At 37.0% G+C, this 22,527-nt stretch overlaps 1 protein-coding gene across 2 annotated transcripts in view; it reads left to right on the top strand.

The window, feature by feature from the left end:
• LOC110094160 (protein transport protein Sec24-like At3g07100) overlaps positions 1-20,916 on the top strand; it is a 28,268-nt gene extending 7,352 nt beyond the window's left edge. For both annotated transcript variants that reach the window (XM_020819325.2, XM_020819326.2), the window contains 11 exons: positions 8,005-8,195; positions 8,364-8,471; positions 8,641-8,844; positions 8,954-9,185; positions 9,273-9,422; positions 9,510-9,666; positions 10,350-10,477; positions 10,592-10,914; positions 11,136-11,318; positions 19,970-20,211; positions 20,500-20,916. In XM_020819325.2, coding sequence (XP_020674984.1) covers positions 8,005-8,195; positions 8,364-8,471; positions 8,641-8,844; positions 8,954-9,185; positions 9,273-9,422; positions 9,510-9,666; positions 10,350-10,477; positions 10,592-10,914; positions 11,136-11,318; positions 19,970-20,200 — 1,907 coding nt within the window. In that variant the 3' untranslated portion in view covers positions 20,201-20,211; positions 20,500-20,916. The remainder of the gene's footprint in view (positions 1-8,004; positions 8,196-8,363; positions 8,472-8,640; positions 8,845-8,953; positions 9,186-9,272; positions 9,423-9,509; positions 9,667-10,349; positions 10,478-10,591; positions 10,915-11,135; positions 11,319-19,969; positions 20,212-20,499) is intronic.
• The last annotated feature ends 1,611 nt before the right edge of the window (positions 20,917-22,527 follow it).

Below are 22,527 nucleotides of genomic sequence, written 5' to 3'. Positions count from 1 at the left end.
AATGTTGCCCATTTTCACCCTTATTTATATTTAGAGCTATGTATAATCCCCTTAACTTATTTTCATCAATCTAATGTAGAAATTGAATATTTTCTCTTTTACTTCTTGCAGTACTCTTTAAAAATATAGATTTTACTTGTTTTTCTTTAAAAAATATTAGAAGTGCCACAGATATTTGACTTTGAGATCTGTAATCATGACTACAATGTATATTATGATCCATTTTTCACCCTTTTGCATGTGTGTGTATTTTAAAAAGGTTCCAGTGTATATATAGTTTCTTTGAGCCTTTGCTTTGTAATTGTGGTGCTGGATAGTTTGAAGGGTTGCTGATTGTAAACTAATATTTTGCACATTGAATAATAACAACAACAATAACAACAATATCAAGCCTTTATCCGACTACATAGGATCAGCTATATGAATTCTTTATCTTCATTGTATCCTATTAACTATTAAAAGTCAAATTCTCATTTAAATTTAAATAAAAAGAAGTAATTTCTATTACTTTTTAACCAAGTGTTTTTTAGGTCCACCTCTACCTTATTTAACATAGGCTATATATACTACATCTACTCTTCTAACCGGGTCATCAGAAGTGCAAATTATTCTATGCGGAGACTGCACGCAAGCTTACGTTCGGATTTGCTGCCATTTTACTGCATTTTTGCTGTATTTTTGCAAAAGACAGCTAATAGACAATTTTAATTATGTATTAGCTGCCATTTTGCTGCCCTTTTGCAAAAATACAATAAAAGTGCAGTAAAAGCATAACAAATATCTTACTAATTGAGTATTTTCTGTCATTTTGCTGTGCTTTTGCAAATACTCAGCAAAAGAGAAGTAAAATGACAACTAATACACAATTAAAATTATCTATTAGCTGCATTTGCAAAAGTACAACAAAAGCGCAGTAAAAGTGTATCAAAAGCGCAACAAATCCGAACATAATTAAGCTTGCATGCGGTCTCCGCACTGAATAATTTACCCATCGGAAGATCGATGTTTTATGTGACCAATCCATCTTGCACATTGAATAGTATTTTACTTGAATTAATAGAATATTTTTATATAATCTTGTTATATGTTTCAAGTAATGCTTCATTGTCAATATATTGTATATCAACGTATCTCAATATAATGCTTATATTCAAGTCATTAAGGATATGTATGCAGCAATTGCTACTTGTGCTTAAACACAAGATGGTTTGACCAAGTATTTTCTATTTCAGTTGGATTACATCAAGGATCACCCTTAAGCCCATATCTTTTTGCTTTAGTCATGGATGTTCTCATTAGACATTTGCAAGAGGTTGTACCCTGGTGTATGATTTTTGCTGATGATATTTTTTTTTGTTGATAAGACTAGAGGGGGAGTTGAAGGTAAATGATAGGAAATACTTGAATATTTCAAGTAAACCCTAACAAGATTGATAAAAACAACGGAAAAACTCAACAATTTTAATGAAAACAATAAAAAACAGTAGATATTATTGTAGGAATCAAATTAACGGAAGGAAACAAAGCAAAGATATAATTGATCCTCAATTCGAGAGGATGATCATTCTCTCCCAATCTCTAGATGAATTTAGAGCCCAATACACCAATAAGAAATTCCAAGAGAACACAATAATGAAGCATAACCTTAATCTTAGACAACTCCTCATATTTAATACAAACTTCCCTAATTTCAAATCACGAATTCAAGTTTTTCATCCCTCTCCTATCTGCCCCTTACTTCTTTCCCTATTGGATTGCCTAGTGGGCCCACTAGGCTTGGGAGACAATTCTACCAAGGGGGTTCGTCTCCAGTAACAGAGAACAGGCCCTTGCAGGGCTGGTTGGGGTTGGGCCAATTCAGCCTGAATTGGCTTAACAATATTGCCCTCCCAAATAATCACATTGTCCTCAAGGTGAAAACAGAGAAATTGATGTTTCACCCTCTCATATGGCTCTCATGTGACGTCGTAGTCCGGGAGGCTTTTCCACTTGATCAACACTTCCTTAGCTCTATCTTCTCTCTGACAAACCCCCATCAACTCCAAAGGTCCAAAATTACCTATAAATCCTCAGTTAGTGTCAATGGTAACTCAGAGCTTACTGCAAAATCTCCAATTTCCCTCCTCAGCCGAGATACATGGAACACCAGGTGTATAGTCATCGTTGATGGTAGTTTCAGCCGATAAACCATAGCTCAAATCCTCTCCAATACCTCATATGACCCAAAGTATCTTGGGGCGAGCTTCTCATTCCTCCTGTTAGCAACTGACCATTGCCTGTAAGGTCGGAGCTTCAAAAACACCATTTCCCCTACCTAGAATTGGATGTCCTTTCTATGCCCATATATTCCTATTTCTTCATAATATGTTGTGCTCTCAGCAAATGACTCTTCAACTCTTCCAATGCCTTGTCGCTCTCCTCCAAGCACTCTTCCATTAAAGAAATTGGAGTGCTGCTATGCCCAAAGTGCATCAAGTGAGGTGGATCCTTTCCGTACAACACCTTGAATGGGGTCATCAAAGAAGCAGAATGAAAAGACGTGTTGTATCAGTACTCAGCCCATGCTAGCCATTTGGCCCATAACTTGGGTGGTGTTTCCGACACAAAGCATCTTAAATAAGTTTCTAAGCTCCTGTTGACCGCTTCTATTTCCCCCTGTAGTCTAAACAACTCCCTCCAGAATTGGTTGAGGAATACCTTATCCCTATCAGATACTATAGCCTCTGATACTCTATGCAGTTTGACCACCTCTCTAATGAAGGCTGATGCCACTGTCACTGCAGTGTATGGATGTCGTAGGGGGATGAAATGAGCATAATTGTTCAATCGATCTATCACCACTAGGATTAGTGTGAACTCTTCTGATCGGGGTAGCCCATCTATGAAATTCATGGATACCTCCTATACCCGACCCGGTAAAGCTGATAGGTATAATAATCATCCTGGAGACATGGTCGTGTACTTATTCCTCTGATAAATCTCACACTTGGCTACCATCTCCTCCACATCCTTATGCATCCCCTTCCAGTATAGCTCTGAAGTTAGTCTCCTGTAGGTCTTCTGCACCCCTGAATGACCCCCAACAGCGCTCTCATGAAACTCCTGGAGCAAGTGTGGAATGTGGACTGATGTCTTGGGCATCACAAACCTCCCCTGATATAGAAGTCTCTTCCCCTCCAAGGAATACCCCAGATGGCTACTCCCTTCCCTTAGTAAATTAGACTTGATCTTTTCCAACCCCATTGATGGCTTCCCAATCTAATGTCAATGGGATCGACACTGATGTCGCCTGCAACTCCCCAATACATCTAGATAAGGTATCTACCGCCTTGTTCTCCGCTCCTGGCCTTTATTGAATTTCAAAATCATATCCCAGCAACTTGGAAAGCCACCTCTGATGCTCCTCTATCACCATTTGCTGCTCCAACAAGTACTTCAAGCTCCGCTGGTCCATTCTGACAATGAAATGCCTACCTAATAGGTAGGGCCGCCACTTCTAGATGGCTAATACAATGGCCATCAACTCCCGCTCATAAATTGATTTCAGCCTGGTCCTAGCTATCAACATCTGGCTGAAATAAGCAATTGGTCGATGATTTTGCATGAGCACTGCCCCCAATCTATATCTTGAGGTATCTATCTCTACTATGAACACGTGAGTGAAGTCCGATGGTGCTAAGACTGGTATAGTCGTCATTGCGTTCTTCAAGCTCTCAAAAGCTATTGTGGCTACCTCCCTCCATAAGAAACCCCCCTTCAACTATTCTATTAGTGGTCATGCTAGTGTTGTACCCTTTCACCAATCTCCTGTAGTATTCTGTCAATCCTAGGAATCATCTCAGCTCATTCAGATTCTTAGGTACTGGCCATCTCAACATGGCCTCAATTTTTGACTGTTATGTTGCTACTCCCTCATTGGATACAATATGACCCAAATACTCTATACTGGCCTTAGCAAAATAACATTTCTGCAGGTTGGCCCTCCGCTGATGCTCTTACAACACCTCTAACACCCTCCTCAAATGCTCTCAATGCTCCTCTGTCTTGCTGTAAACTAAGATATTGTTAAAGAACACCAAGACAAATCATCTTATATAAGGTCTGAAGGCCTTGTTCATGAGTGACTGAAACGTGGTTGGCGCGTTAGTTAGGCCAAAAGGCATCACTAGAAACTCGTAATATCCCTCATGAGTTTTGAAAACAGTTTTTAGCACATCTTCCTTCTTTATTCTGACACGATGATATCCTAACTTCAGATCTATCTTAGTGAAGATTACTGCCCCACTTAGCTCATCCAACAATTCATCAATCACTAGTATAGGGAATTTGTCTGGCACAATTTCCTTATTTACTGCCCTGTAGTCCACACAAAAACCTCCAGCTGTCATTTTTTTTCTTAACTAGTAATATTGGACTAGAAAAAGGACTTATACTAGGCCTAATAATTTCCGCCTCTAGCATTTCTCTCATCAACTTCTCAATTTAATCCTTTTGAAATTAAGGATAAACACTAATGAGTTATACACCTTCCCTCAAGGTGAAAGCATGCTCTTGCTCCCTTGGTGGTGGCAATCCCTGAGGTGGCTGAAAAATCTCATGGAACTGCTGAATCAATGGCCGTACTGAGAGAGGTATGTTTCCTCTCTCCAGTTTGTGCAGCTCCATAAAACTTTCCCCCACCTCCTGTATACTTCTCACTATGGTTTTGACAGATACCATGGCTTTGTATAGCCCTGCATCTTCCCTTATCACAACCTTTCTTTCGTCAACCATCAACTCCATTATGAGTGCCCCCTAATTGACCTTGGTGTCCCCCAACGTCTGTAACCACTTCATCCCTAATATGACATATGTACTTCTTAACTCTAGTGGGAGAAAATCCTCCCTCCCTCGAAGCTATTGGATGGTCAACATCACTCCTCTACAAATCCCATGGCCTTTTTCTATCTTCCCCGTACCCTTCATTTCCCCATAATAATCGATGTTCACCAATTTTACTCCCAATTAGTCGACGACCTGAGTGGAAATGAAATTGTGGGTAGCCCCACTATCAATCAGTACCACTACCTCCCTCTCCTTTATCTTCCCTTTAATCTTCAGGGTATGATTCGTAGTGAATCCTACCACAGAGTTTAGGGAAATCTCTGCCAGATCCAAATGTAGCTTATCTTCCATCTCTCCCTCTACCTCTCCCTTGCCTCCCTCAATTTTTTCTTCATTACAGACGGTGAGAACCTAAATAGTTGGGTCCCTTCACCTATGCCCTGGAGTATATTTATCATCACACCTGAAATATAACCCCCTTGCTCTCTTCTCCTGCATCTCCTTCTCCGTCAGCCTATTGAAATTTCCCCTGCTTCCTCCTACTGGCTTCTCTCTAGTGGTCTCATGAAATCCTCCTGTTGCCGGACCCTTGGGTGCTAAAAGAGTGGTTGTCGTCCTGTAAGAGCCCTTGAATTGCTGCTCCGGGCTCCCCTCTCATGATACATCTGATTTTCCATCAGGTGTGCCAACTCCATGGCCTCTCTCAAGTCACGAGGCTTCATGACCTTCACTGTAGCTCTGATCTCAGATTTGAGTCCCTTTAAGAAGTTCGCCTCCAATGTCATCTCTTAAAATCGTTCCACTCAACTGGCCAGATGCTTAAACCTCTCTCGGTAGTCTGCCACTGCTCCGTCCTGCACTAGTGCAAAGAATTGCTCATAGAAGTTTCCTCCCCTACCAGTTTGGAAACATTCTATTAAACAATCATTGAACTCTCTCCAGCTCCGTAGGGGGTCCCTCCACTGGTACCATGACAGCACCTTCCCCTCCAAACATAAACCTGCTGTTGTCAACTTCTCCTCCTCTGCCAACCCATTGACGACGAAGTACCTCTCCACCTTATAGATCCACCCATGCGTCATCTCCTTAAAAAATGAGCATCTTCAGCTTCCTTACCCTCTGATCTCCCCCGTTTCCCCTTATTCCTCCATAGTTTTCCCTTTCTCACATGCTTGGCCCTCCCTATGTCTTCTGATCTCCCTTTGCCCTTTCATACCCCAAACCTCCTTCGAATTCCCCTATCTTTTCGTCAAAATCAGCAACTCAACGGCCATAATATCCCTTTCTGTGTTCCCATTTAGCACCCCTTTACTCCTTACTCTCATACCTATGCCTTTCCCCATACCTCCCTTCTCTATCCTCCCTCTGGAAAGGCTCCATGTGGCGTCTTCTCCTTTCTCCCTCTACAATCTACACCTCATCTTCTTCCTTACGAATTTCAGAATTCGCATTCTTTCCTTCCGGCCCTTCCGTCGCTGAAGCCGCCGTTTGGTTGTGGAATTCTAACATCTTCTTCATCATGTCCCGTAAGTCATCTACTTACCCTTCCATGGAGGAAATTCTGTCCTCCACAGTGGTCTTGATTTGATTCATCTCCCCTTCAAGTCTCTCCTCCAACGCATCGACTTTCTTGGCTTCCATCGATCCCTAGTTTTTTGTAGGTTCAAAAATTTGGATCTTGACCCAAAATAGAAAATACTCCTTCCTTCGGCACAAAAAAAAAATAAAAATAAAAAAATAGTCGCTAATTTTCACAGAAAAAGCCCACAAACGATTCCAAAATCTGTTATAATATCAATTTGATAGGAAATACTTGAATATTTCAAGTAAACCTTAACAAGATTGATAAAAACAGTGGGAAAAACTCAACAGTTTCAATTAAAACAATAGATTTTATTGTAGAAATCAAATCAATGGAAGGAAACAAAACAAAGATATAATTGATCCTCAATTCGAGAGGAGGACCATTCTCTCACAATCTCTAGATGAATCTAGAGCCCAAGACACCAAGAATAAACTCCAAGAGAACACAATAATCAAGCAGAAACCTAATCCTAGACAACTCTTTAATACAAAATTCCCTAATTTCAAATCTTGAATTAAAGTTTCCCCTCCCTCTCCTAGCTGCCCCTTGCCTAATGGGCCCACTAGGCTTGGGCGGCAATTATCCCAAAGGGGGTCCATCTCTTGTAGCAGAGAACCGGCCCTTGCAGGGACGGGTAGGGGTTGGGGCGGTTCAGCTTGAACTGGCTTAATAGTAAACTTGAATTATGGATGTCAACCTTAGATTCTAAAGGCTTGCGTTTGAGTAGATCTAAAACTGAATATATATAGTGTAATTTTAATAATAATAGATTTAGTGGGGGGATTGTGACTTTGGGCGATCAAGTCATTAATAAGAGTACACATATTAGATATATTGGGTCTATTGTTCAGAGTGGTGATGAAATAGATGGGGATATTATTAGTAGAATTCAAGTTGGATGGTTGAAGTGGAGGAATGTATCAGGCTTGTTGTGTGATAGAAAAGTCCCGCTCAAATTTAAGGTATAATTTTATATGATGGTGGCGAGGCCTGCATTGCTTTATGGTGCAAAATGTTGGCCATGAAAAGAGAAGCATAATATTAAGTTAAGTGTTGCAGAGATGAGGATGCTCAGGTGGATGAGTGGCTTTACTCTTAGGACATGATACAAAATGAGCATATACATGAAAAGGTTGGAGTAGCTCCAATGGAAGATAATATTAGAGAGAGTCGTCTTACATGGTTTGGTCACATAAAATGACGGCCTTCTAATGATCCAGTTAGAAAAGTAGATGCATTAGATTTGACTTATGATAGAAAAGGTAGAGGTATACATAAAAGGTCTTGGTTTGAAAGAAATGACCTTTCTTTATTAGATTTAAATGAGAATTTGACTCTTAACAGAACACAGTAGAGAAAAAGTATTCATGTAGCCGAACGCACATAGTGGGATAAAGGTTTGATGTTGTTGTCGTTGTTGTTGTATCTCATTCTATCCATTCATGAACTGGTGCGCACTGAACATCATATTGTGTTTAGCTTTAATTAATAATTCTCTGGAACCCTATAGATAACCTCTTTTTGGTTTTGTTCCAATGAATTGCTGAAGTAGTCTAATAAAAACTGCTAATTTATGTATGCTATTCTGATGTCAGTTCCTGGGGAGTATTTTTGTGCTTTGGATGCTAATGGTAGAAGATGTGATCAGGACCAGAGGCCTGAGCTTTCAAAAGGTAGTGTCGAATTTGTTGCTCCAACTGAGTATATGGTGCGGCCACCAATGCCACCATCATACTTTTTTGTTATTGATGTATCAGTTTCTGCAGTTCGGAATGGTCTCCTAGAGGTATCTACTTGTTAGCTTTTAGTGGTTCACTCTCAATACTGTGCTTGTCCTTCCAGTATTGATGGGTAGCAAAGAGCACACATAGCAAGCTGCATGCTCTTTGGGTCCAGTAATCAATCATCGTGAATTTTATCAAAAATAATATTCAATATCCCCATTACCATGCAGGTTGTGGCAAATACCATAAAATCTTGTCTTGATGAGCTGCCCGGCTTCCCAAGAACTCAAATTGGCTTCTTAACTTTTGACAGCACTTTACACTTCTACAGTCTGAAGGCATGTATCTTTCTCCTTCTAGAACATTCATAATAAATGTCTCTCATAATGATCACAATGCTACACCCGAATTTAAACTTTTGTAAGCTTTTTTTTTTTTTCATGTTCCTTTTTTTAGGGGTTAGTCAAGCTACAATTTAAGTGATTTACCCTCTTTTCGTTGCATCAGTCTTCCTTATCGCAGCCGCAAATGATGGTGGTAGCTGATCTGGATGATATATTTTTACCGTTGCCAGATGACCTCCTTGTGAACCTTTCTGATTCAAGAAACGTTGTGGATGCTTTTTTAGATAGCTTGCCGAGCATGTTCCAGGATAATGCAAATATGGAATCTGCTTTTGGTCCTGCTCTAAAAGCTTCATACATGGTTATGGTATGCTCTTTTCTTCACAGCATAATTTTATCACCACATTGCCTATTTTTCAAATTTCTAATATCAAATAAATATTTTTTTGTGAATTTCATCACACATTTTCCTGCAGAGCCAACTTGGAGGAAAGTTGCTCATCTTCCAGAGTACTTTACCTTCTCTTGGAGCCGGCCGTCTAAGATTACGTGGAGACGATCGTCGTGTATATGGAACAGATAAAGAACATAACTTAAGGATACCTGAAGATTCGTTTTATAAACAAATGGCTGCAGATTTTACAAAGAATCAGATTGCAGTAGATATATATGCTTTCAGCGAGAATTACTCTGACATAGCTTCTCTAGGTGCCACTTCAGTAAATTAACATTTTGAGTGTTTACTTACGAAAATATGACAACCTGCATCACACGTTTTATATTCTTTATTTGCAGGAACTCTTGCCAAATATACTGGAGGCCAGGTGTACCATTATCCATCTTTTAAGGCAGATTCACACCAAGAGAAACTAAGACATGAACTTACAAGGGACCTTACACGGGAAACTGCTTGGGAAGCAGTGATGCGCATTCGATGTAGCAAAGGTCTTTTGATGATATAGTGTTGTGTGTGCAGTTTCTTTTCTTGAAATTACTGTGGATATCCTCAAGAAATCTTTTAAACTTTTTCAGGTGTACGGTTTGCCAGTTATCATGGACATTTCATGCTTAGGACCGTTGATTTGCTAGCTCTTCCAGCTGTTGATTCTGATAAGGCCTTTGCAATGCAATTGGCTTTAGAGGAGACCTTGCTAACTACTCAACTTGTGTTCTTTCAAGTTGCTTTGCTGTATCCTTATATTTGCTCGTATATTGATTCTTTGAGCATTTTTTCCCTATCTATTGAGTGATCCCAGCAAGGAATTTTATCACATTAAACACAATAGTGATCTTAGTGTCATTTTTTTGTCGATGCAGAATAGATGTGCTGTATTATGTTTGTCTTTCTGTAATACCACGTTATTGACTTCATCATATAATGTCCTCGCTCACAGCTATAATTATCACCAGTATATTATTCCGGCCTTCCGAAATGAATCTCGAATCACAAAAACTATTCTGACTAGCAGTATTTATTAGTCTCCAATTGTCATTCGTAAAATAAGCTGTTTTTTCCTTTAGTTCCATTCCGCATGATCGAACAAGTTCTTTATTCCAAATTTGGCTGTTTTCTGTCACCATCTCTACAGACTGAAATTGAGAGCCTCGGTTTTTGGTCTGGCTTCTTCATACAAGGGTAGTTCTTAGTTGTTTCGTGGTTATATTGTCATTTTGGCCTTCCTAAACAAATTAGCTTAAGATTATTTTCTTCCAGGATATTTTCTATTTTATTTTAAGGTTGTTCCTGCTGTTTTTAGAGATATGTATTACGAAGTATTACTATCATAAGCTGGTTCATTCTAGGTACATGCAAATGGCTAGCTCAAGATCATTTTTTTCCAGATTTATTAATTTTCCTTAGCCTGGTGCCAGCTATACTTCTTCTTCAGGTGAAAGGCGTATTAGAGTCCACACATCTGCAGTGCCTGTGGTACCCGACCTTGCTGAAATGTACCGCCAAGCTGATACTGGAGCCATTATCTCACTGTTGAGCAGATTGGGCAAGTCCTGATACTAACATGTTGTTTCTTCTCTTTTTTAACGTACTGTAGTTAATCTTATAGTATCTACTCTGCATCTATTACCATTAATCTTAAGTTACAAATTTCCTGTAGCAATTGAAAACTCTTTATCGAATAAGCTTGATGATGCTCGCCAGATGATACAAGTGAAGATTGTGAAATGTCTGAAAGAATATCGCAACCTTTATGCTGTGCAGCATAGGTTAACCGGGCGAATGATATATCCAGAATCTTTGAAACTATTGCCACTGTATGCATTGTGTCTTTGTAAATCTGCAGCACTTCGTGGGGGTTTTGCTGATGTTTCTCTAGATGAACGTTGCGCTGCTGGTTACAGTATGATGATTTTACCTATTAGAAGATTGCTCAAACTTCTCTACCCTAGCTTACTTAGAACAGATGAGATCATTATAAAGGTAACGAAACACCCTATAGGATGTCATACTAAAAATCATTTATTTACCTTGCAATTGTCTTGCTTTGACATAATAATACTTGCTATTATTCTTCTGCAGACCTGCAAAATAGTTTTTTTGTGAATTGATCAGTATGCTATGAATTTAATTATGCACGCTGAATCCTAGCAACTTATATTTATTTGTCAGTGATTGATGAGTTTTTAATATTTTGCGTGCAGGCTGCTGACTCTGAAGACTCTCTTAGACAGCTACCTTTAACTGTAGGGAGCTTAGACTCCAGAGGCCTATATGTCTGTGATGATGGATTTAGTTTTGTTTTCTGGCTTGGTCAGATGCTTCCATCAGATGTAATCAATAAAATTCTTGGTGTTGACGCTTCCATGTTTCCTGATTTATCCAAGGTAGAGTTGCTTCTTCTTACAATTCTTATGCTTATTCATGCTTTCTTGATTATATTCTGGCATTTATTTACTCTGCATAGAGATTTGGTAGGTCCTTGTTAATTGTTATGTAGAATTGCTGATTAACATTTTGAAATTTCCTCAATCACATAATCATAAGTGATGGAATATAATGCTTACTGCAGTAATAACTCTTTGAATCCAATTAGTTTTCTTATTTTAGTTCACAAGCTGGGCTTGTCAGTTGCAAGTGAGCTAAAATAGCGTACACTACTGATTTCCAAAGCATATCTGATTTGGAAGAAAACTTGTTGTGTATGGTCTTCATGAATGATGGAACATGATTATGTGGTTTAAAGAAAATTCATGTTTTTTTGGTCTTACCTTGCATAGTCATTATTCAATATCATCATCATTATTTTCTCATTTTAATTGATGACCGGTGAAGCGGTTTCTAAATTCTAATTATGTATAATGTTTATCCTACATCCTAAGGTCATGCAGAAAATTAGATGTGCCACTCGATCTTTTATTAGAAAATTTGTCTCTGCATTAGAACTTGAGGTGCCTGTAAACTAACGGTATCATAAAGTTTTTTCACTTAGTTAAAAGTACAGGAAAAAGAAAATTGTAAAGCTGTGGTTTTAGTTAATGTCTTTTGATCTATAAATTGATGATGTGGACTCTACAATGGTTTCAAGATGAGATCTTGAGTTTGTTCAAGGTTAAAAAGATAATCTTATGTCAATTTAAAGCATACATGTCAATAACACAAAATGGCGTGTGCCACGGCACACGACGCAGCGTGACGCACATGCGGCTCTATTTACTTCGTTGGACGCGGCGTATCAAAATAGCACGTGCTATTTGAGCCTTGCATGGGCAATGGAGCAAGGCACACATGGTGCACCCCATTTTATTACTATGTTATAAATTTCAAATTATAAATTATAATTAATTTTTTTTTAGATTTATATATTAATATCATAATCAATTATTAATTAATTAATCTTCAAATTAATAAAATATCAAAAAAATTAAAAGGATTCTCTCTCTCTCTCTCGGCTTGGAGGAGATCGTGGGATGTTGGCGTCGGCTTCGGAATTGAGAGGGAGAGTCGTGTGTGGAGCGAGGCAGAGGAGTCGTGTCGGGTTGGAGCTTCCGATCGGGGTTCGGCTTTGGTGTCGGCACAGGGAGAGTGGCGAGCGGGAGAGGAGAGGTAGCGAACGAACGCCTGTTTGGCGTCGCTATTTAACAACGAGGATGGGGCAGCGATCGAGATGAGTTGCGGGATTTGCGCAGGAAACACGGAGATTCGACTCCAACAGCGCCGATTTCAGCGGGATTCGCGGATTTCTTCGACGAATACGAGGTACGGAGCGAGATTTCTGCACAATTTCGGCTGGAATTGAGGATCCGATGGGCAATGTATGATTTTGAACTTCTTCTCTCTTTTTTTTTTTTTTTTTTTTTTTTTCTTTTTTTTTTTTTTTTTTTTTGTTTCCCTTGGATTTAGTATACAGGTCAACAACTATTAGGTAGGATTTAGAATAAATTATGCTTAAATCATGTTCAAATCTATTGATGTAAGTTTATGTAAGATTTAAAATTATAATTTTTACTATTTGACAGGATATTTACTCCAATCAACTTATTATTTGTTATTTATATATATATATATTATTTTCATTGTAAGCTAAAAAGGCGCCACCGCGCCGTGGTGCACCATTTGCCACTGATAAGTATGATTTAAAGTTTTATAAAACTTGGTCTGTGCTCAACTGTTTGAGCAACAATACTTGGTTCTTGGCCTTAGATGAACAATTTTTTGGCTGCACATAATGTTCAATGAAATTTATCCAAACTTTGATTTATGATATGTATTGTTGGCTTAATATTCCTCTTTTCTCAAAAGCTTTAATTGCATGGAGGGCCAACTCATTGGAAGTTATATTAAAACCAATTTTGGCCAATTAAGTATGCATGATTTTTATTTTTGCACAACCTTAAAAGTTGATATTACATGTGTTAAGTAGTGTTAATTCAGAGAATTGGAGAGGAAAAATGCTTAATTTTATTATACAGATTTATCACTATTTAGAGATCTATATAAGATGTCTTAATAAGAAACAAATAACTACAGAATCATGTATAATTGTCTTAATATAATCATTCCTGTATCATCCACCCAAATATGGAAGGATATCGACATGATCTAGGTGAGCCTGCCATGGATTCCATCCTGACTATGGGATCAAATGTCAAGGGATGTCTGGGATTTAATAATGGTTGGCATAATCCAGGTGAGCCTCCCATGGATTCCCATCCTGATCTTGAGATCAAGTGCCAAGGGACGGCTGAGATTTAACACTCCCCCTCAAACTGGGGCATATAGATTTGTCATTCCTAGCTTGGTAATCAATCCTAAAAAAGTATGAGTTATCAAGTCCCTTGGTGCACCATAGAGTCCTCAATTTGGTCAAAATCATACTTGTCAAAATCATACTTGGCGAATGACGCATCACGGTGAAAAGTTCCCGTTGGAGCCATGGCGCATATAGCCCAAGTCATGGCATGCACCATTTTAAACACAGTGCACAATGTAAAATAATTAAAATATATATGTTTATTAATATTAAATACCATTAAATAATAAACAATAGGTTGATTAAAGTAAAACTTAAGCATAAATATTTTCATATAGGAAAAATGACAATTTGAAATTCTACAAAAACTTACATCAATAGATTTAAGCATGATTTAAGCATAATTAAGTTTAAATCCAAACAAATAGCAAAAATGATAGCTTTAAATCCTACAAAAAAGTTAAATCTATTAATATTTTTGATATTTTATCAATTTATTGTTCAATTAATTAATAATCAATGTGATATTTATATATAAATATTAAAAAATTAATAATAATTTATAATTTATAATTTATAACATGTTAACAAAATAGCGCTCGTAATTTGTGCCTTGCGTCATGCGCCATTGCCCATACATGGCTCAAATAGCTTGCGCCTTGTGCTATACGTCATTGCTCATACATGGCGCAAAGAGCTCGCGCTATGTTGATGCGTCGTGACAGCTAAACAAATAACGCCATATTTGCGATGTGCTGCGCTGTGCGCCATAATGCTCGCCATTTTGTGCCAACTCCTCCCTAATTTTTTTTCAATCCTACATCTTATTCACTCTCTCCTTAGTGTTTCCTACTCAACCACTAAGGGCACGGACAATGCCATCATCCATGGTTCCCCCATGCATCTGGATAACCCATCTGTTGCTTTATTTTCCACCCTAGGTAGATACTGAATCTCGAAGTCATTGCCCAATAATTTGGAAAGCCATCTTTGATGCTCCTCAGTGATTATTCTCTGCTCCAACAAGTACTTCAAACTCCTATGGTTAGTTTGGATGATGAAATGTCTTCCAAATAGATATTTGTCATTTCTGAATGGCAAGCACAATCGTCATCAGCTCCCTCTCGTGTAATGGCTTGAGCCTGGCCCTGGATGTCAACACTTGTTTGAAATAGATCTCTGGCCTTTGGTTTTGCACAAAACTGCTCCCAACCCAAAACTCGAGGTACCTGTCTTAACTACAAAAAGCTAGTTAAAATCCTAAAGAGCTAAGATTGGAATATTGGTCACAACCTTCTTCAATTCCTCAAAAGTTTGGGTGGTTAATTCTCCCCACTTGAAGTTGTCCTTCTTGTGTTGTTCTGTCAATGACCCTGTTATAGAACCATATCCTTTCACAAATTTTCGATAGTAACCTGAGTCCCAAGAATCTTCTCAGCTCCTTTAAGTTCTTGGGTATGGGCCATCTAAGCATGGCCTCAATCTTACTCTGGTCAGCTGCCACTCCCTCCTGAGAACTCATAGTGTCTGAAAAGTTGTCTTGTGGGTGTCTCCTGATTGATTTCTAATATAATGGTATCATGATTTCAAATTGATATTGGAGAATATCACAGATCCATGCAGCTCATCAATGATTGTTGTAGGAAACTTGTCTGGTATTGTTTCCTTGTTTAGGGCACGATACACAGAACCTTCAGCTCCCATCTTTCTTCTTCACCAACATTACAAGACTAGAGAAAGGGCTCACACTGGGTTTGATAAATTCTTCTTCAAGTATTTCTCGAATCAATTTCTCAATCTCGCCCTTTTAGATATGTGGGTAGTAGTATGGCCAAACGCTAATGGGGGATACTCCTTCCTTCATAATAATAAACTGCTCGTGCTTCCGTGGTGGTGTTAATCCTCGGGAAAGCTGGAGTGCCTCTCTAAATTGCTGCAAAAGGGGTTGGACAATCTCTAGAATGTCCTCTTCATCTTTTGCCTCTCCTCTTTCCAAACTTTGGAGCTCCACCAAAAATCCCTCTCCTACCTCTTGTAAGGCACGAACCATGGTTTTTAAAGAAACCATTGCCTTAGATAGGCTGGTGTCTCCCTTGATTACTATCTTTCTCCTCTCCACCTGGATCTCCATGTCCATTGCCTTTTAGTTCACCTTAGTCTCCCCCAAGGTTTGTAGCCATTTCATTCCCAAAATCAAATCAATACTTCCCAACTCTAATGGAAGGAAATCTTCCGTGATGTGAATCCCTTGTAGCTCTACCACCAAACCCTGACATATCCCCTTGCTTTTCTCTTCCTTTTATGTGCCCATCATCACTCCAAATCCTCCCCTGTCTACCAGTTTCAACCTCAGTTTATCTATCACCTGGTTTGATATGAAATTGTGGGTCGTCTCACTGTTCACTAGGGTCGACACTACCTCTCCTCCTATTTGTACCCTCACCTTCATAGTGCGATTCGAGGTGAATCCCACTACCTAGTTCAATAAAACTTCCGCCACCTTCAAATGCACGAGCTCCTATTCTTCTTTCTCCTATTTCGTTGTCTCTTCCTTATCCACCTCCTCATCATCACATAATGAGAACCCGTAAGGTGCAATTTTTACACCTATGTCTCGATGTAAATTTATTGTCGCATCTGAAACATAGCCCTTTAGCTCTCTTGTCTTTGCAGTTCAGTATCAGTCAGCCTCTTAAAATGCCCTCCATGTCGGACTCCCAAACAGCCCTCCTTTGAAGCCTCCCTTTTAACTGGTATAGTCTGCACCCTGGGTGCCAGGAACGTCGTCGTTGTTCAGTAAGAACCTCCTCCACTGACCCCTTTGCTATTCTTTTGTAGTGATTTCTTGTTTTCAATATCTAAGCCAACTCCATCACTTCTTCCAAGTCACAGGGCCTTGCCACCTGAACTGCTGCCCTCAACTCTAGTTTGAGACCTTTCATGAAATTACTTTCCAACATTGTCTCTAATAACCTCTCTACTCATACTGACTGAAGCTCAAATCTTTCTCAATAATCCATCACAGTGTTGACTTGTGACAATGCAAAGAATTGCTCATTGTAGTCTCCATCTTGCTGGGCTCGAAAGTGCTCCAACAAACGTTCCTTGAACTCCTCCCATGAACGGATTGGGTATCTTGTCTCTCTCCCATTGGTATCATGTCAGTGTCTTCCCTTCAAGACATAGAGCGGCGATCATCAATCTCTTATCTTCTGTTAACCCGTTCACTGCAAAGTATCTCTCCACCCTATATATCCACCCATGTGGATCTTTCCCTTCAAATACAGACATTTTTAGCTTCCTAATCTCTCTCCATGGTTCCCTTTCCTCTCTTCTCTGTTCATATTTCCTCCTTCCCCTACCTGCATATTCCTTATATATCCCCTTTCTCGGTAAAGGCTCCAGGTGGGATATTTCCTCTTCCCCTCCTAAAATTTCGACCTCTCCGTCTTTCCTTGATATGTCATCTTCCTGATTCCTCCTCGCTTCTGACAAAACTGTTTTAGTATGAAGCTCCAACATCCGCTTCATTATCTCTTCCATATTCCCAAATCTTCCTTCTATCGTTGAAATACGATCATTCATTGATCTCACATCCCCTCATAGTTGCCCTACTTTCCCCTCCAACTTTCTTTCTAACGTGTCAACTCTTTTTCCGGCCATCAGTACCCGGATCAAGGTTTTCATGGCAAGAAATAGCAACTTGGATGCAACTCTAGCCTCTAAACAGCAAAAATCAGCGGATGGGAAGGAAAATCTCAGCAAGAATCAGCAACAAAAATGAGATTACATTCCAGGAAAGTGCTTTAATACCAATTTGATACGCCTTGGTATCAAAAACAACAACCAACTCTGAGATATTCAACCAAAAAACATAGATTTTTATTGATGGAAAATCAAATATGAACAAAGAAAGATACAATGGTCCTCTTTTGAGAGGAGGACCTTCTCTCCCAAAGGCTAGACGCCGCTAGGATCCCTAAAAAAAAAAAAGTAGACCGGAATCACTCACAAACTTCTGCATTAAAAAAAAAATCCCCTAAACCCTAACTTAGACTTAAATAAGCTCTCCTCCTCTTCCCTCCTAAATCAACCACTTTCCTAATATATTTTCCTCTTCTATTTGAATTTCAATTAGAAATATTCTTTCCTAATTAATGCTATCCTAACATAATGTATTAACTCCTTATTGGGCTTTACCACAAGTGCCAGATCGCCCTCCCTTTTTTCTGCCATCTCCTCCAAGTCCAAAACCGCCTGGACCGGCCGATCTAGGTCTTCCCTAGTACGTGCCTTATGGCTTGCTAAAGTGGAGGACCCTGCTGCAGTGGGAGCCGTTTCAAAAGACTTGGTTATAAAATATTAGAAATAATATTTTTTTTGTTAGATTTAAATGAGAATTTGACTCTTAACATGACACAATGAAGAGAAAAGATTCACGTAGCCGGCCCCAACATAGTGGGATAAAGGCTTGATGTTGTTGTTGTTGTTGAGAAATTACCCTTTTTCGATAGTCTTAGTTTTAAATCTAAATTAAATGATAAGAATATATTTTTAATTATAAGATAGTATTCTTTTTAACTTGAATTATAATTTTTATTTCTGTAGATAGGATATGAAGGATGCTTTTTTTAGTTGTTGTTGTATACTTAAATTAAGAATTATTCTTTAGAGTCTTTCTCACAATGAATGAGAGAAAAGGTAGAAGTATCTAGCCCCATAGAGTTTAGTTATAGGAGAGAAAGGAACTTTGGATTTTTATGTTACTTATAGGAAAATTAGTATGTTTATGTTTTGCTAACTCACAAACATTACAATAAAATTCTTGAATATTAATATTTTTAATAAAAATGAAACATAATTTTGGGAATAATAAGACAAAGATGGTTAAGACATGTGTTGGAGCTATATCCCATCTTTATTGGATTCAGGGATTTTAGAACAGAAAGATAATACAACAGTAGTATCGAGCTTCCTTGATCATTGGATTCTTCGAGATGTTAGAAATTGTCTCTTTCTTTAGGTTAGTCCAATTGTCATTTTCATGCCTTGTTTCTAAAATACATAATGTGATGGGTAAAATACAACAATGCATTTTGAATATGTAGATAACTTTTGGATAGATTAAAATTTGTGAATACTTAGGCATGTGGATGATATTCTTTGTTTAAGAAATTTATTTAAAAGAATATCTCCTTAGCTGACAATGATTTCACCAAAAATAGTTATTTTATTGTTCTAGAATAATGAGTATATGAAATAAATTATTGTGTGAGGACTTGGCCATATTCTATGTGGCTCTTGAATCAATAAATTAGGAATTGAAATTAGGTATCTATGATAATTCAAAAGCATAACTAAAGGATGTAATAAATGAAAATGCAAGAGAATAAGTACTTGTCATTGGAGCTTTTCCTAGTAATACCAGAAAGTTTTTCAATTTTTCTATTTTTTCTTTTTGGGGCTTAGTGGGTGATTATTTGAAGTTGTCTTCTTTCACATGTGTTACATATACATGTCTATTTTTTATTTATCCTCATTGTGTTGCCCAACTTTTGTTTGGTGGCTTGTCATGAAGCATCCAACATCTTTCTTTTGTATATCAAAATTTTTTCCAATGTGCTCCATAAGGGAACTCTAATGATCATCTTTGTTGAGTGTGGTTGCTTATGTTCCTTGAGAGAGGATATTTTTGAATTAGGATATTTAATGTTGGCAACCTTTGTCATTAGGGCTGAATCTTCCATGTTGTTATTTGCAATCTTAACTCCTCTACTCAATTCTTCCATTCAAATGATGGTAATGATTTTATTTTGGTAAGCTAAATTCTCATTTTCTAGATTTTCTGCCCTTATGTCCTTAAACTCAATATTTATTTTGGTAAGAAAATCATAAATTGATCTTTTTGAAGAAAACTTTTAAGGAGAGTTGCATCTTTTTCTGCATTCCATTTAGATGCATTGACAATGACCCATATATTGCAAAAAGCCCTTTTGTAGATTGTAGTATTCTGCAATGGGTCATCCTCCTTTGTATTTGACATCTTAATTTTGTTTTCATAAATTTATGTTGCATCATGAACTTTAGAATATATATTAAATTACTGGATCCCAAATTTCATTATGTTGTTAAAGAGAGTAATAAATGGAAATAATAATAAACGTATACTTTTCAAGTATACAAAATGACCCTTTCAATTATTGTTAGTAATTGAACTAGCATGAAAATATGGGAATACCAGTATAATTCAATACTTCTTTTTGGTTTTCTCTTCCTCTTTCCCAGGTTCAATTTTGTGAACAGGATAATGAAGTAACAAGAAAAATAAAGACAATTCTACAAAAGCTAAGGACTAATGATCCTTCCTATTGTCAATTGATCCATGTAGTAAGGCAAGGTGAACATCCAAGAGAGAGTGTCTTATTTATGTCCAAGTTAGTCGAGGACCAATTTGCAGGTTGCAGCAACTACTCTGATTGGATTCTGCAGATCCACCGCCAATCTCAAAGCCCCTAAACTATCTTCAGGTGATCCCTTCATTGTAGTAATAATCTCCCTTGAAAAGTTGGAATGCTCAGATTTTGTAAAATTTGGCTATGCATGTTTGTTTCTCTCGAATTATATTCTTACAAATCCTTTTTGACTGTTTGTTCCATATTTATAACGCTAGAAAAATCAGTATTTTTTGTTAATCATACACTGAAGGCAGCTGAAATCACTTGATGGATTATGTATTTGACTACAATCAGTACATTATTGTGATTATGAGGGTTGATTTTTGTGTTCTTATGAGTCTCAATCTTTATTTCTTCCAGGTCTTTGGCATCTTTTGTTAGTTAATAAAGCTGTGGGCAAAAAGTAAGAGGTTCGTAATCGAAAAAGCTTTATACTGTTTTGTATGTGTTGCAAACATGTCAAGCAAATTATGCTAATTGAATTTGTAGCACACAAACAGCAAAAGAAACGCATGGAACTGATGAGAACTGCAGCTGTGGATAAGTGGGGGTTCTATTATTGCCATCCAAATTAGGCTTCGTTTGTGACGACTTTTTTACTGTTTCTTAAAGCAGTTTTCGAGTATCAAATAATATTTTAATAAGCAGTAAAAAACTGTCCCAAATAAGTGAAATCTTAAATTCTTGTCATTTTGTTTCCAGAATTATGTGGCACATTTTTCTTTAATCCATCTACGGTTGAGATGGAGTCGCTACATGGCATGCTTGCTTTGGCTTTGAAGGCATTATTCAAAATAAATAAATAAATAAAAAAATTCAGGGGATTTTACATATTTATATATGTAATACATAAATTTTTATATTTATTCATATATCATTTTTGTGTCTAAATTATAATAAAATGTATAATTGAAAATATATGTTTTAAAGTACATAAGTTTATAGTAGTGATTTTTTTTATATGATTTAAAAATTTGTCGTATATAAATGAATACATAAAAAAATTTAAGATTTATATGTAAATTCTTCAATTTATTTTTATAGCGTGTGCTTATGATATGGGACTGCGATCCTCTTCAATTATTATGATAATTGCATGGTTTACGAATTTTAGGAATAATTAATTTAACGTAATTATTGATGATATATACTAAAGATTCGAAATCAATTATTTTTATCTCAACTCGAATTTTATTTTACTAAAAATAGAAAATTTTGATATTGAGTTGAGCTGTACTTTCTACATTGAATAAGTTTTGTAGTTATGATTATCAAACGAAGTTTTAAAATAATTTTTTTTAGTTCATATATTAATCAATCGAAAGTATAAAAAATTGCTCAATGGATAGCTCATTTTACATCTGAAGAAAAATATGATATAAAAATATTGACTTTCGAACAACTTTAATTAAATATATAGAATTTATTTGAAATTTTTAATCGAGAAAATATATGTACGAAAAAATCTTATGTCATTTGACCGTTTGTATCTTATCATATAATATATATTTGATGAATAATTAAATTATCATAAATTTTGACGAAATTTAAAATTTTTAATACAAAAAATTCGGTCATTTGGGATGACTTTTTTTTACTAGAAACAATTCCTTAGAACACTATTTTAAGAAACACTAAGAAAGTCGTCCCAAATAAAATCTTAATCTTGAATTTGAAAATAAACTTAACTTCATTTGGGTCAGCTTTTGCACAGTTTTTTTAAAAATGACTTAGTACAAAAATTCAAATTCAAGAAATTTTTTACTAAAAATCTGTTTTAAAAAAGCACGAAGAAACCAGTCCACACCGAAGGGGCGACTGCAGCTTGAGTTCACTTGATGGTTCGTAAACTCCTCTTAAACAAAAAAGCTTGATCAATTTTTGAAACCCTGACAAATAACCCTCATACAAGCAGTGATTTAAGACAATCATATCAGAATAAGCAAGGGATTTAGGACAGCCTATTCGAGATAAAACAATAGTATCCATCCACAGCCCCTTAAGAAAGCTCCTCAAGTTTGGGATGGCTTTCTAACTGCTTCTTAAAGCGGCTTATTAGTACAAAAAATAAACTTTTTGTGCTAAAAAATTGCTTTAAAAATCATTAAGAAAACTGTCCCAAACGAATCCTGAGTTTCAATTAAGAAATCAACAGTCAACATAAAATCAAACAGTAGGGAAAAAAAACGTCCAGCTGTAGTTATGATTATCAAACGAAGTTTTAAAATAATTTTTTTTAGTTCATATATTAATCAATCGAAAGTATAAAAAATTGCTCAATGGATAGCTCATTTTACATATGAAGAAAAATATGATATAAAAATATTGACTTTCGAACAACTTTTAATTAAATATATAGAACTTATTTGAAATTTTTAATCGAGAAAA

The sequence above is a fragment of the Dendrobium catenatum genome, unplaced genomic scaffold (genome assembly GCF_001605985.2).
Source record: "Dendrobium catenatum unplaced genomic scaffold, ASM160598v2 fragScaff_scaffold_71, whole genome shotgun sequence".
NCBI lineage: Eukaryota > Viridiplantae > Streptophyta > Magnoliopsida > Asparagales > Orchidaceae > Dendrobium > Dendrobium catenatum.
Note: the sequence above shows the minus strand (reverse complement) of the source record. Positions and strands in the feature narration are given on the sequence as shown.